The 11984-nt window shown below is 35.6% G+C and overlaps 1 protein-coding gene and 1 pseudogene across 3 annotated transcripts; one reads left to right on the top strand and one right to left on the bottom strand.

Moving 5' to 3' along the window:
* Positions 1 to 631: 631 nt before the first annotated feature.
* LOC104783887 (THO complex subunit 4C-like) lies at positions 632 to 2648 on the top strand. Its single transcript, XM_010508990.2, has 6 exons — positions 632 to 771; positions 1084 to 1129; positions 1212 to 1744; positions 1833 to 2023; positions 2111 to 2179; positions 2267 to 2648. Exons 4-6 carry the CDS (start codon positions 1854 to 1856, stop codon positions 2439 to 2441), a joined length of 414 nt encoding a protein of 137 aa, XP_010507292.2. The 5' UTR covers positions 632 to 771; positions 1084 to 1129; positions 1212 to 1744; positions 1833 to 1853; the 3' UTR covers positions 2442 to 2648.
* Positions 2649 to 6410: 3762 nt separating this feature from the next.
* Positions 6411 to 10489, bottom strand: LOC104780629 (serine/threonine-protein kinase ATM pseudogene; annotated as a pseudogene). Of its 2 annotated transcripts, XR_015596857.1 has the most exons (4): positions 10052 to 10489; positions 9554 to 9826; positions 9381 to 9460; positions 6411 to 9153 (listed from the first exon to the last, which is right to left on the bottom strand). The product of XR_015596857.1 is annotated as a serine/threonine-protein kinase ATM pseudogene, transcript variant X1 (transcript). The 2 variants fall into 2 exon arrangements; XR_015596858.1 differs by lacking the exons at positions 9554 to 9826; positions 10052 to 10489 and having other exon boundaries at positions 9381 to 9512.
* Between the last annotated feature and the right edge of the window lie 1495 nt (positions 10490 to 11984).

Here is an 11984-nt window from a genome sequence, read left to right as displayed (position 1 = left end):
TAGAAAACGCTAAAGCTTAAAAATCATTTGCTTGCGAACAAGCTATTAAATCTTGTGAGATGGTGGGTGAGTACGCAAGTATTTTACGTGGGGATTTTTCCAAATGGGTCAATGAGTTAGCCTCTGCTTTAGTTCCATTGTCAAAATCTGAAGAAGAGGAGGTAAGAAGAAAAGCTGCTTCAGCGATGCTGCTACTAGAAGAGTTAAGAATCTGTAGCTGCTGTTTTTTCTTTTATCTAGCAAATATATATATGAATAAACCTGTGTACAGCCGCAGGGACGGATCTACATGTACACTAGGTGGGGTACGTGCCCCATACACCTTTATAAAAGTTGTTTAAGTGACATGCTAATAGTATTAGTTTCTTAGCACATTTGGTAAAAGTGCCCCACATTACTTGGAATGTCAAGGGTTCGAACCAGTCATCATTGGTTTGATGATATTTTAGGAAGGAAGGGTTTGGATTCTTTTTGTCTAGCCCTTACAATCAATACAATAAAAGTCCTTAGTTTCTCTTCAGAGCATGACACATAAGCACTGAAAACAATTGTGGAAGTGACACATCAGGTAAAACATGTGACCAATTAAATTAAAACAATTAATACAGCTCAACCCAGTTTTTTCTTACCTGGCAACATTCTGAAATATTCACGATTTTAAATTAAAAAGTAACTTTGTCGAGCTCTTCTTCTCCATCGGTTTGGACGAGCGAACCACTCGCGGAGAACAACAGCAAGCTCAGCTCCGATCTGACTTCCCTCATCCACTAGGTTAGTTCTCAATTTCATTAAATTGATCCAGTTTCTTATTCCTTACCTATTTAGTTTTGCTCATTTTGATTATCTTTTACATAAATCACCAAACGAATCGAGAATGGATTTGTTTACTTGTCTATGTTTCTGTTTAATTCCATTTTGATGATTTTTATCCGGATACGTCTCTGATGATTAGTTTCCAGAACTGGGTTTTGTTCAATTTTAGGCATTTTAGATTTTTGTTTGACTTTGTTTTGTTCTTCTTCCATAAGTTATGATCTATCTTTTCGATTTTAGGCTGAGTATTTCATTTTATTTTCATTTTAGGGTTGTGATGGGCAACAAGGTATGCAAGGATGTCACTGTCATTAAGGTAATCAAAATTTTCACCGGGTTAGGTTTGGTTTAAGTAGAATGGAAGAAATGAGTATAAACATTTTGTTTTTTTGTTATAGGTGGATAGTGGGAATAAACATTGAATACTTCTGGAGGTTGTTCAAGTTCTAATTGAGCTTAATCTCACCATTAAGAAAGCTTATATCTCATTTTATGGTGGCTGGTTCATGGATGTTTTCAATGTTACTGATCATGAAGGGAACAAAGTCACCGATGATAGCGTTCTTGAATATATTTGTACATTAAGTAATAGCGATCATTTTCTTGGTTTATATTTAGTTTCGGTTAGTTTTGATAATATGGTTATCAACTCTTTATTTGGTGTGTGATTGTTTATATTTGTTTATATTCAGTCTTGGTTTATATTTGTTTATATTTGTTTATATTTGAGGAAAGAGTTTCAGTGACAAAGTTGAGTCAAGCTTAGGTCAATTGACTTGTCCCACTACAATGTCATAATTTGATATATACTTAGGTTCCTCAAAGAACACATGGTAAAAATTTATATCATATAAAGCTATAAGAAATATATGCTGAGATTGGAGAGCTGAAAAGATATGCAGTTCACTTTGACAGGAATGGACGTCCAAATGTAAGTTTTGTTTTATTTTTGCTCTGGTTGTATTTGTTCTTTACTGCATTCCTGTGATCTTTGACATATGATGTTCTGTGTCATATAGGGCTCGGCTGAAGTTGTGTATATGAGAAGAAGTGATGCAATGCTAGCTATGAAGAAATACAAGAATGTACTCTTGGATGGATGGCCTATGAGACTGGAGATTCTGGGTGGAAATACTGAGGCTGCTCCTGTTGCAGCCTGGGTTAATGTAACCGGATTGAATGGAAGGATGAAGTGGAGTGTCTTCATTGGGTATGTTGCCGTCTCTTGGTCTGTTTTTTTAAACAAAAGAATAGTTTTGCGTTTGTGCTGAAGTGAATGGATCACTGATTCTTGCAGTCAAGGAGTTAGAGGTGGGAGAGTAGGAAGAGGAAGAGGCTCAGGTTCTTCTATGAGACGCCCTGCAACGTAAGTGTTAAAGGAGCTTGCATTGATTCATATGGGCGGATGATGCATCAGGTTTATCATCTTATTCATATTGTTTATGTGTGGCAGCCAACAAAACCAACATGGAGGTGGTCGAGACGGGATTCGTGGTAGAGGTCGAGGTGCCGGTGGTGGCAGAGGGAATAAAAACGGCCGAGGCAGAAAGAAGCAGGTGGAGAAGTTGGCTGCAGACCTTGACAAAGATCTCAAAAGCTATCATGCTGAAGCTATGAACATCTCTTAAGCAAAGCAAGACTTCACATTTGTCATGTACATTTGTGTTCATTTGTTCTTTTGTCTCCTACTAATACCTCAGATGTGCCAAAAGTTTGGTTTGGGTTTGGTTTCGATTAGGATGCTTTGCTTTTGTTTTTTTCTTTTACAGTTGCTCCCTTTGGTTATTGAAGTAAAAGAGATTTAGTTTATAAATGAAAAAAGCTCTTACTTTAGTTATTTGCTTTGCTTGATTCCAATTGTTAAACTGTACTTGAGCTGAATTAATTAGGTTCGACATAATTTGTTTTCTTCCGAATTTGCCATATGGTTTTCTTTTTAACATGTTCCAACAACACTTGCCTTATATCTAAAATGAACAATGCGGAAAAAAATTAAGACCATCAAAATGTTTTCTTGTGTTTTTGTTGTGGACAAAAATTCGAAACCAACACAAACAGCCTCAACTCTAACTCCACTTCCACCCTAAGAAAAGTTAAAAGAACACTTCTCGAAACCAAAAAAAAAAAATCATATGTCTGAATCACAAGACAGTAGCAACATTCAAAATTATCACTGCAAAAATGCTCCATATACGAAGAATGTAATACAACTCGTTCTGTATTCCAGAGCTCGTCGTCGAATTTGCCAATGGTGCTGTTATGTTCACTGACGTCCCGTTTCTACCGTTACCGTGACTGCAATCCAACAGAAAACAACGATTAAGGGTAAGAAGATACCTGACACAAGAACACTGGGTTATCCCTGAAGCAAAGGGTAAACCATGGAGACTCCATTTCTACTGTTTTTTTTAGCACAAGCACAAGCTTATATCACTTGCCCTATTTTGAAACGGAGTGACTGAGCTAATCTCTGTTTAAGTGTTTTGAGTGGGTTTGTCGAAGTGGTGCTTTGGTTTTTTTAGTGCGCAGTCATAACGTTGGTTGTGATCTTGTAGTTATTAAATTAGACTTGGGATTAGTTATTGATTCGTATTCATGAGATCGTAAACGGAGTTTTTTTTTTTAAATTAAAAACTGGATTTGTTATTATTAAACTGTTAGTTCGGTTTAGTTTAATTATTGAAATGAGCAAAGCTATTTTCTAAAACTTAGTTTAAAATATAAAATATGAATTTGATGTGTCTACATAATATGTGTTTTAAAAAATTTGTTTACAAAAAACAATTATATTAAAAAAGGAGTTGTTATTATTAGGTTGTTATGGTTTAGTTTAATTATTAAGCTGAGCAGAGCTATTTTCCAAAACTTAGTTAAAAATAGAAAATATAAATTTGATGTGTCTACAAAATGTGTGTTCTTTAAAAAATGTGTGTACAAAAAAATAATATTAAAACATGATATGGTGCATTGTTATGCTCATATATGTGGTTGGTGTTCTTCAAAAATTATTAGGATGAAGCTATCTCAAATCCTAGAAAACTATCGAATTGGTTTCACAAAAATATATAGACTCCGTAACTAAAAGCTTTGTAGTCACTAAACAATTTTAACATATCAGAAAATAGAAAAAAAATTACCAATTGAAAATATATTATATTTTTACGTTTAAAACATTATCTTTCTCATTACAAATAAAGAATATAATTATAATTACAAATTTAGCCATATAAATAAAAAAATAATTCCGATAAGCAAAAGACACTACATTCTAAAAGTAAAGGTAAAACATCAAATACTAAATTTTATTTAGTTACTACAAATTATATTTATAATAAAATAAACAAATTTATAAAAATATTTCGCGGTGTAGTGACTAGGTTTTTGTATGTTCAGAACAAAGGTCGATGTTCCTCCGGTCACCAATGAGATCACAAAGTGACAATGGACATACATGAATATATGTTTTTGTTTATGGAGAATCAAGTTGTAAGTCTCCAACAAGTTAAGGCTAAGGTGAGGTGATATTTGCCGATATGCATTAATTTCTTTCTTTATTTACTCTTCAATAGTTGTTGAGTATATGGTCGACAATTGTCTGTGTTGTAGAACTTATTTTGGAATTTTTAATGGAATCTTTAGAGTTTTATTATATAATACTATGTTTTTGAACTCTTTTTATTGGAAGTGGTTTAGTATGTTGGGTTTATTATTTGAATTTGTAAAATGGTGGATAGTGAATTAATGTTTCACTGAAGACTAAACTATGATCTTGAATGTATTATGAGTATTGTCTTATAAGGGCATTAGCAAATGTGAGTAACTTTTAACAGTGATTTGTACATCTTAGCTTTATGAGAAGAGGCTGCTTAAATGTCTGCATATACATGTTGGTTTATTTGGAAAATAAAAATTTATAATGATTGTCTATAAGTTGTATGAGTTGTGATGAGAAAGCTAACAGACTAAAATTACAAACAACATACAAAAAATAAACATAATCTATATAATAAAAAAATTATAAAAAATAACCTGCGGCGTAGCGCAGATACTATCCTAGTATTTACTAAAGATTTAACCACGTCTCAAATATCATGTTTTCCATATTAAAGTAAAACCTCTATAAATTAATAAGGTCGGGACCATGAAATTTTATTAATTTATAGAGGTTTTAATTTATCGATAAATTAATAGATATTAGTTTATCAATAAATTAATATTTTATTAATTTATGAAGAGATTTTCTCATTTTCATATTAAAATTTTTTTTATTACAAAATAAGACACTTTTGTTATCATTTACATTTTTAAAGAATTTTCTTAATTTATAATCTTGGTTATCGTAATAGGATGAATGTCAATTGTTTAATAGATTATCTAGGTAAAAATGAGAAATGTTAGAAGTTTAGAGCTTAAAAAAATTGTTACTACTATCCTTCATGGTAATGATGAAGTCGCAGAAGATATTGCCATTACTAAAGAAGCAATTATCGCATCAATGATTCTTCACAATTTATGGATGCGATGTGAAAATACAACAATAAAAAAATTAGAGATGAGCTCCAACAAAAATGCAAATTCAAGAATAGATTAACAACAATAGATTCATATTTCACGAGATTTTGTTAGATATATATATATATATATATATATATATCAGTTTATATGATTATTAGTTTATGATATTGATGAGACCATATTTTTACATAGGATTTTCAAAAAAATTATTATCTTATTATTTTATCGAAATACGTCATTTTTTAAAATATGGTCTGTATATAACTCGTTTTATTAGTGTTACGATTAATTTAAGTATCATTTTGGTTGTGAACACTAACGATTTAGGAAGATTTAGCACGTCTCAAATATTCTATTTTTCAAAGTATAACTCGTTTCATTAGCATTGCTTTTAATCCAAAATCGAACCGTTGATTTATGCTATGGCCACACCAGCTCAGCCACAATTTGACTATTATTACATAAAGCCCCTATATTTCCCAACTTACACGTATTCGCCCCAATCGAACAGTAATAGTCTCTTCTCGTGATCATACTGCAATTGAAGCAAATTATGACTATAGGGGGTGACTAGTGAGACTAATCAACTGACCAGTTTACCATTTCACTCAGTTTCCCAATCCAACCGTTATCCTCGGTTTTTTGTAATAACCTTCCAATGAAACCCTTAGATTTCCCCGTAGTTTTGGTTCGATCTTCCCTACCATTCATGAACAAGGCCTTCCCCTTTATATATATGTGTTCACCCCAAAGCTTCTTTCTTGTTTTATCTCGTTGATTTGTGTTTTGTAGATCATAAAATGCAGATGGGCCACTCGAGCTAATGATTATGGAGAGAGATTAAGTTATAAAGTTAGTCATTATTTCCAAGAGAAATCTTGATTGAGGGACTTAACATAGATTAGGGAGAGAGATTACGTTTTAAGTCACTGTGTCTCTGTGATTGAGGTGGCCTCTGAGTGTTCATTTCGGCTTTTGTACTTCTATGTTAATACTTAATACACAGTGAATTAGGTGGAAACAGAGTAGGGAACATTTCAAGCTTTTCAATGTCTCTCTACTTGTACATACACAGTGACTTATAACGGAAATACGTAAGATCTTGATGGAAATAATCAAGTAGGCAAGAACTACCTTGAAGAATGGAGATTACATAATCTAGAGAGCTTCAAGCTATCAAGGAAAAAGTTATTAGAATACTGCCAACAACTTCTATTATCTAATCTTAGTCTAGAACTACCGTCAAACTAAAAGACTGGAAACACAAGAACCCAGTTTATAAGATGGGATACAAAAGTTACAACACATGGTACACAATAGAAAGCCTGAGAAGGTCACATTGATGATGAATGTTAGGGATCATTCAGGAAGAAGAAGAGCTCGGCATTGAACTAACCTTTTCCAAAAGCCCAGTGATCTCGCTTTTCAGTTTAGCTTTCGTCTCTCTTGATAAACTATCCCCAGATTTCTCCAGCATTGCTGTCATCATCAACAGATTCTGCCTCATTGATTCCACACTCGTCGGTATATTGTTCGGTTTCGGTATGGGACTAACATGTGAGATTACAGGCATCCGCGGGGCTATGTTCCTTTGAACGGTTATCAGTTTTTGCTGTAACCTGAAACTCACTAAGGTTTCACCAAATGGGTTAGCTTTCTCTAAGCTTTTAACTGCTTCAATCGCATCAGAACTACTCACAAAGGCGACCTGAGCACCACTGAATTCTTCTGAAACGTGTGTTTCGGAAGAATCCAAAGGACCAAACGCAGAGAATCTCGAGGTTAGGTCGTCCCTTGAAGGCATTGACACTCGGGAGGAAAATTTCAAGAAGAGAATTGTGATTCCTCTGGTTATACCATTAGATAACTCCTCTTTCCTCCGGCGTCTTCTGCGCTGAGTAGGCTCAACTTTAGGCAAAACCGAAGCTGGCTCTGAAGCCATTCCATTTAAGTCAGGTATACCAGTAGTGGAATGTGCAACTATTGGAAGCTCTTGTGCATTCTTCCGCTTCCTTCCTCTCTTCTTCTTCCCTGAACCAGTGAAAAGGTCTTCACTCGTGAAGTGTCTGAATGAAGCTGGCTGGCTAGAAACAAACTGAGTTCCTGAGACTCCGTTGGTTGAACACGGAGATGTCACCTGAAAGTTGAGTATCGTAGATCTCGGTCTATTCTCCTCTTGTGGGCAGACATTAGGCGGCATTAACATCTCAGGTCTTTGAAAATGCTCATACTCTACAATATCTAAAGCATTGCCTCCGCTGTTTAGGTCCGGTACAAGTGTAGCAGCAGTGCGGCTGAGTGTATCTCCCATCATAGTAGGTCTCCCGTCTGGAAATCGAACCAATGGTGTTTCTTGGAAATCTTTCGAAAGTGGCTTATTAGCAACAGAACTAGAAAAATCGGAGTGGCCAATGATATGATTGATCTTTGTCTTCCCTGAATTCTTTGACTTGGAGGCCTCGTGCACGTTATCTGGAGTTGAAACACAATTAAGAGACTCGATCTTTGACTTCTCTGATATCTGCGACTCAAAGGTCTTCTTCTCAGTATCAGCAAACATCCCTAATTTCTTTGACTTTGAGGTTTTCTGATGAGTACCACGATTTGCATTACTAGCTAACATCAAGTCCTTGAAACCAGCCATGTTAGCCAACTGCATCTTGTAAGCATTTTCATCATGAAACACAGAAATTCTGAATTTGGAGAAGAACCACTCAAAGAGACCAATATTTTCAGTCTCTCGTGAACAACTCTGGTCCACAGCAAGCAGCTTGAGTTTAGATATCAAATCAGAAGGAGGCACATTTACTAGATGGTCTCTCGCAGACACATTGTCAACCTCACTTACAAATTTCCTAAACCATTCTTTACGAAACCTGTTCCTGCTATTACCTGCAACAACGGATGGAGAACCGATGAACTGACTGTCATTCATCTTAGCAGTGAAACTTTTCCTACCCTCATTTTCGTGTAGCTGGCTCATTGGTATATGCTTATGTCCAACGAGAGTATAAAAAGCTGATAACCGACACTGCATAACTCTAGACTCGAGTACTCCAGCATTCGAAACACATTTCGCAATATCCTTCAGCTGAGTGACAAACTCTTTTGGTTCCAACCGATCTACCGAGAATTCACGCAGTATCAAAGGTTTGCTCTTCCAAGTTGGTACATTTTGGGCTGACACTATTCCATTCCCAACAGCAATGCAAGAGCAAGTCATATCAAGTTTCAACGAGTTGCTCAACAAGGACATAGCTTTCTCTAACGCAGAGAAAAACCCAATATCGTTTCTTTGGTTCAGTACTTGCTCAAAGCTCTCCTTAAAAGGCTTCAACTTCGAAGATGCAAACCACGAAACAAGATGGCTCTGACCAATAAACCTAACCATAAAACTATCCTTTGCGTCAGCTTTGAAGTCAACCACTTCTCCTGGCCACCATTTCTTGTATTTATTCATGACCCATACAAGATTCCCAACCAGAAACTCCTGAGTTTCATCCTCTCTGTACCCATTTCTTTTAACAAGACTCTCATTCACACAACTACCTTTAGACTCAAAGACATTGTGAGAAGAATTCCCAGTTAAAGAACCACTAAAATCAACAACAAGAGATATATTCCCTCCAGAGACTTGAATCTTCCTCACTTTATCACCACCTTCTTCGTCTTCTTCTTCCATTAATGCCTCCTTAACCGGGAATTTCCCATCGCATTTCAAACCATCCATACCGAAATCCCCAGAACCTGAAGCCACCACTAGACTAGATTCCTGACTAAAGGCTCCTCTTAGGGTTTTCTTATCTGGGTTTTGTAATTTCATCACTACACCCAAAAAAACAGAAACAAAAAACCATCTTTCAGAATCAAGAGACCATCTTTCTCATATATCATCATCACAGAAGATCAAATTTTCAAGAAAAAAAAAAAAAAGAGAAAACATCAAATCAGGAAAATGAAACCCTTGGAACAAAAATACCAAACTGAAACCCCCCAAAAAAAAAATGTAAAATTTTTTCATCGAGATGAAATTAACAAACAACAAAATTTACCTGTGAGGCGAAACAGAAGAAATTTGGATCAAATGTTTTTTTTTTTTGGTTTCACACAGTGAAATCAAGCAATGTGACTCCTGTAGAAGCGCAATAGAAATTTTGTGAGAGTGAGTGAAGTGTGTGACAAAGAGATAGAGAAAGAAAGAAAGAGAGAGAGGTGTGAAATGTACTGTAACGGGTCTTCTTCGCCTTCGTTGTCGTCGGTGAGAGATTCGTTTCGACGTATTACTAACTCTCGTTCATCTCATTGGTCTCTCAAGTACACAGTACGTCAGAGTCAAAGCTATATAACTTAAACCGGAAATTAATTACCAAAACCGTAGTATTTAACAGTAAACCGTAACGGTCTCACCGATAAACACGAGGCTTCAACTGGATTCCCTTCCATTAAACACGCAATCTATTGTTGCTTGTTTCTGTTCCTTTCTTCAATTCATTTAAAGCTTTTTACAAAACAAAATTTTAAAAGAAATAAAGAACTAAATTAGTGAAAAATATTTTAAAAATATTATAGCTACAAAAAAAAATTAATAAACATTAGATAAATTTACCAATACAAAAAAAAATAAAAAATTTTGGCATAACTAACCATAAAAAAATTCTTTAATTCATTCCATAACCATGGTAACCATTAAAAATATTATTTTCTCTATTTATATAAATATTACCAAAATAATTTTGTTGCATGATTAACTTTCGCCTCCTCCAACTACCTCCTCTGGTTACCACCACTGGCCATCATCTTTTCTGGCAACCGCCTTAAGCCACCGTCTACCACCACCTCTGACCAACATTACCTCTGACCACCACCGTCTTCGGCCACCACCTACTCCGATCGCTGGTCGCCGGCCACCACCTACTCCAATCGCTGGTCATCGATCGCCGGCCACCACCTACTCTGAGCACCGGCTGCCGGCCTCTGGCCACCACCACCACCATCAACCACCAGATCCACCACACCATCAAAACACTATAATGGTAATTCATTATAACTTTCATCCTATTTTTCAATATTTTTTCAAATAATGTGTTATATCTTTTATTTAATATTTGAATTTGGTTACTAGGCAAATTGGCCCAAAATAAAATAAAAACCAAAATAAAGTAATGATCTAGAAGTCTAGAACTAGGAGTGCTAAATTATACAATACCAACCATAAATTTTTAATAAAGTTATATTGGGACATTAAATGTTAGCAATACAGTTTAACCTCTTTCAGCTCCAGCGTTGATCTAGTGCAAAAAATGCATTTGCACCATGTCCAACCCAAATTCAATTTTTTTTCTTTTATTTTTACCGTAATTATTTAATAACATCTGAAGTGAACTAATAAAATTATTTACACTTTAACCTAAACTTAAACATATTTTTCCCTTTGTTCTTATTTTTTGGCAACCCATGCTTACTTTTCCAGTTTTCCTCAAAATCTGGTAAGTAATTCCAATATCCAGTGGGTAAAACTTTTATTTTCCTCCTAACAATATCTTATTTTTCTTTGATTTTTTTTTTATCAAATCAGTTATATAACAAACTATTAGTTAGAATGAAAGGATAGGGTACAAGAAAATTTGATGATGATGCAAAAGGACTATCGCACCGGTGTGAGATCGGAAAACGAACTTCTCTTCCCAGAGTGTTTTTCGAACGGAGGAGCTAGCTTACCACCATACTAGTTCCGAACTGTTTAAACAATTGTTTTTGTTGCAAAGTGAAAGTTGTATTCTTATTGCTTGTAAAAAGTTTTTCCGTCCCTACAATATTCTGTTTTTTTTCTTATTTATTCTACATCAGGTCTAATTAATGTGAAATCAATTTACTCTGTTAATCACGCTCTCTACTTATAGCTGATAGTATGACGAAATCTTTGACCATATCCCCGAGCTGCGGAATCACTTTCCTAGCTCGATGTAACACCAGCTCGTCCCCCTTATCTAGGCCTCTTCAGTCCGACGGGTCGGGCTGTTTTCCGTTCCGAGCCCAAGTGATTCACTCTGGATGTACCCCTCGAACCGAGTTGATTAACCGCGGTACCAACAGTTGCCCCCCAAGTCTCTCAGACTGATTAGTTCGGGGGACTTTTGATGTGCCTATGCCCACATTGGGAAACTAAATATACTCTAAATCTTCTTAAATCTCATGATTTGATTGTGATAATGATGGATTTTCCTTCCCGAACAAGGAGTGGGTCCCGCCCGTCAGTCTGATTAACTATAAGAGGGGAAGGGGGGAGAACCTCGACCTTTCGTTTCCCCATGTCATCATTGCTCTCCCCACCTCTCCATGGCTTATAAAGGTAGAGTTTCTTCGTTTTTATTTTTTTTTTCAAAACTTGTTACTGTTATTCTTCCGCTTCTTATTTTTCTTTGCTCTTGCCGTTTGCCGAAAAAATTTCCACCTTTCTTAATTGATCTACACCGTTCTTCTTCGAAGACTATGTTGCCTCTGAAGTCTACTCCAAATAAAACCGCTAAACCCTTTATCCCTGGGGTTTTTGGTCCCCATCCCCTGTCTATTTTTTTTAGGAAGACGCAGCAGAGATAAGAGGGTCGTGTGGGATTCCTCCAGAGGTTGAAATCCGGTTCCCAAAGGCTCATGAATCT

The sequence above is a fragment of the Camelina sativa genome, chromosome 4, assembly GCF_030686135.1.
Source record: "Camelina sativa cultivar CO46 ecotype springtype chromosome 4, ASM3068613v1".
In the NCBI taxonomy this organism is placed as follows: domain Eukaryota; kingdom Viridiplantae; phylum Streptophyta; class Magnoliopsida; order Brassicales; family Brassicaceae; genus Camelina; species Camelina sativa.
This window is presented reverse-complemented; position numbering and strand designations above follow the sequence as displayed.

Bases quoted from the DNA above. Each gene is read 5' to 3' on its own strand.
- LOC104783887 (XM_010508990.2), top strand. From the start codon at position 1,854: ATGAGAAGAAGTGATGCAATGCTAGCTATGAAGAAATACAAGAATGTA. The intron at 2,024-2,110 runs GTATGTTGCCGT...TGATTCTTGCAG, and splicing joins AAGTGGAGTGTCTTCATTGG to TCAAGGAGTTAGAGGTGGGA. The intron at 2,180-2,266 runs GTAAGTGTTAAA...TATGTGTGGCAG, and splicing joins TCTATGAGACGCCCTGCAAC to CCAACAAAACCAACATGGAG.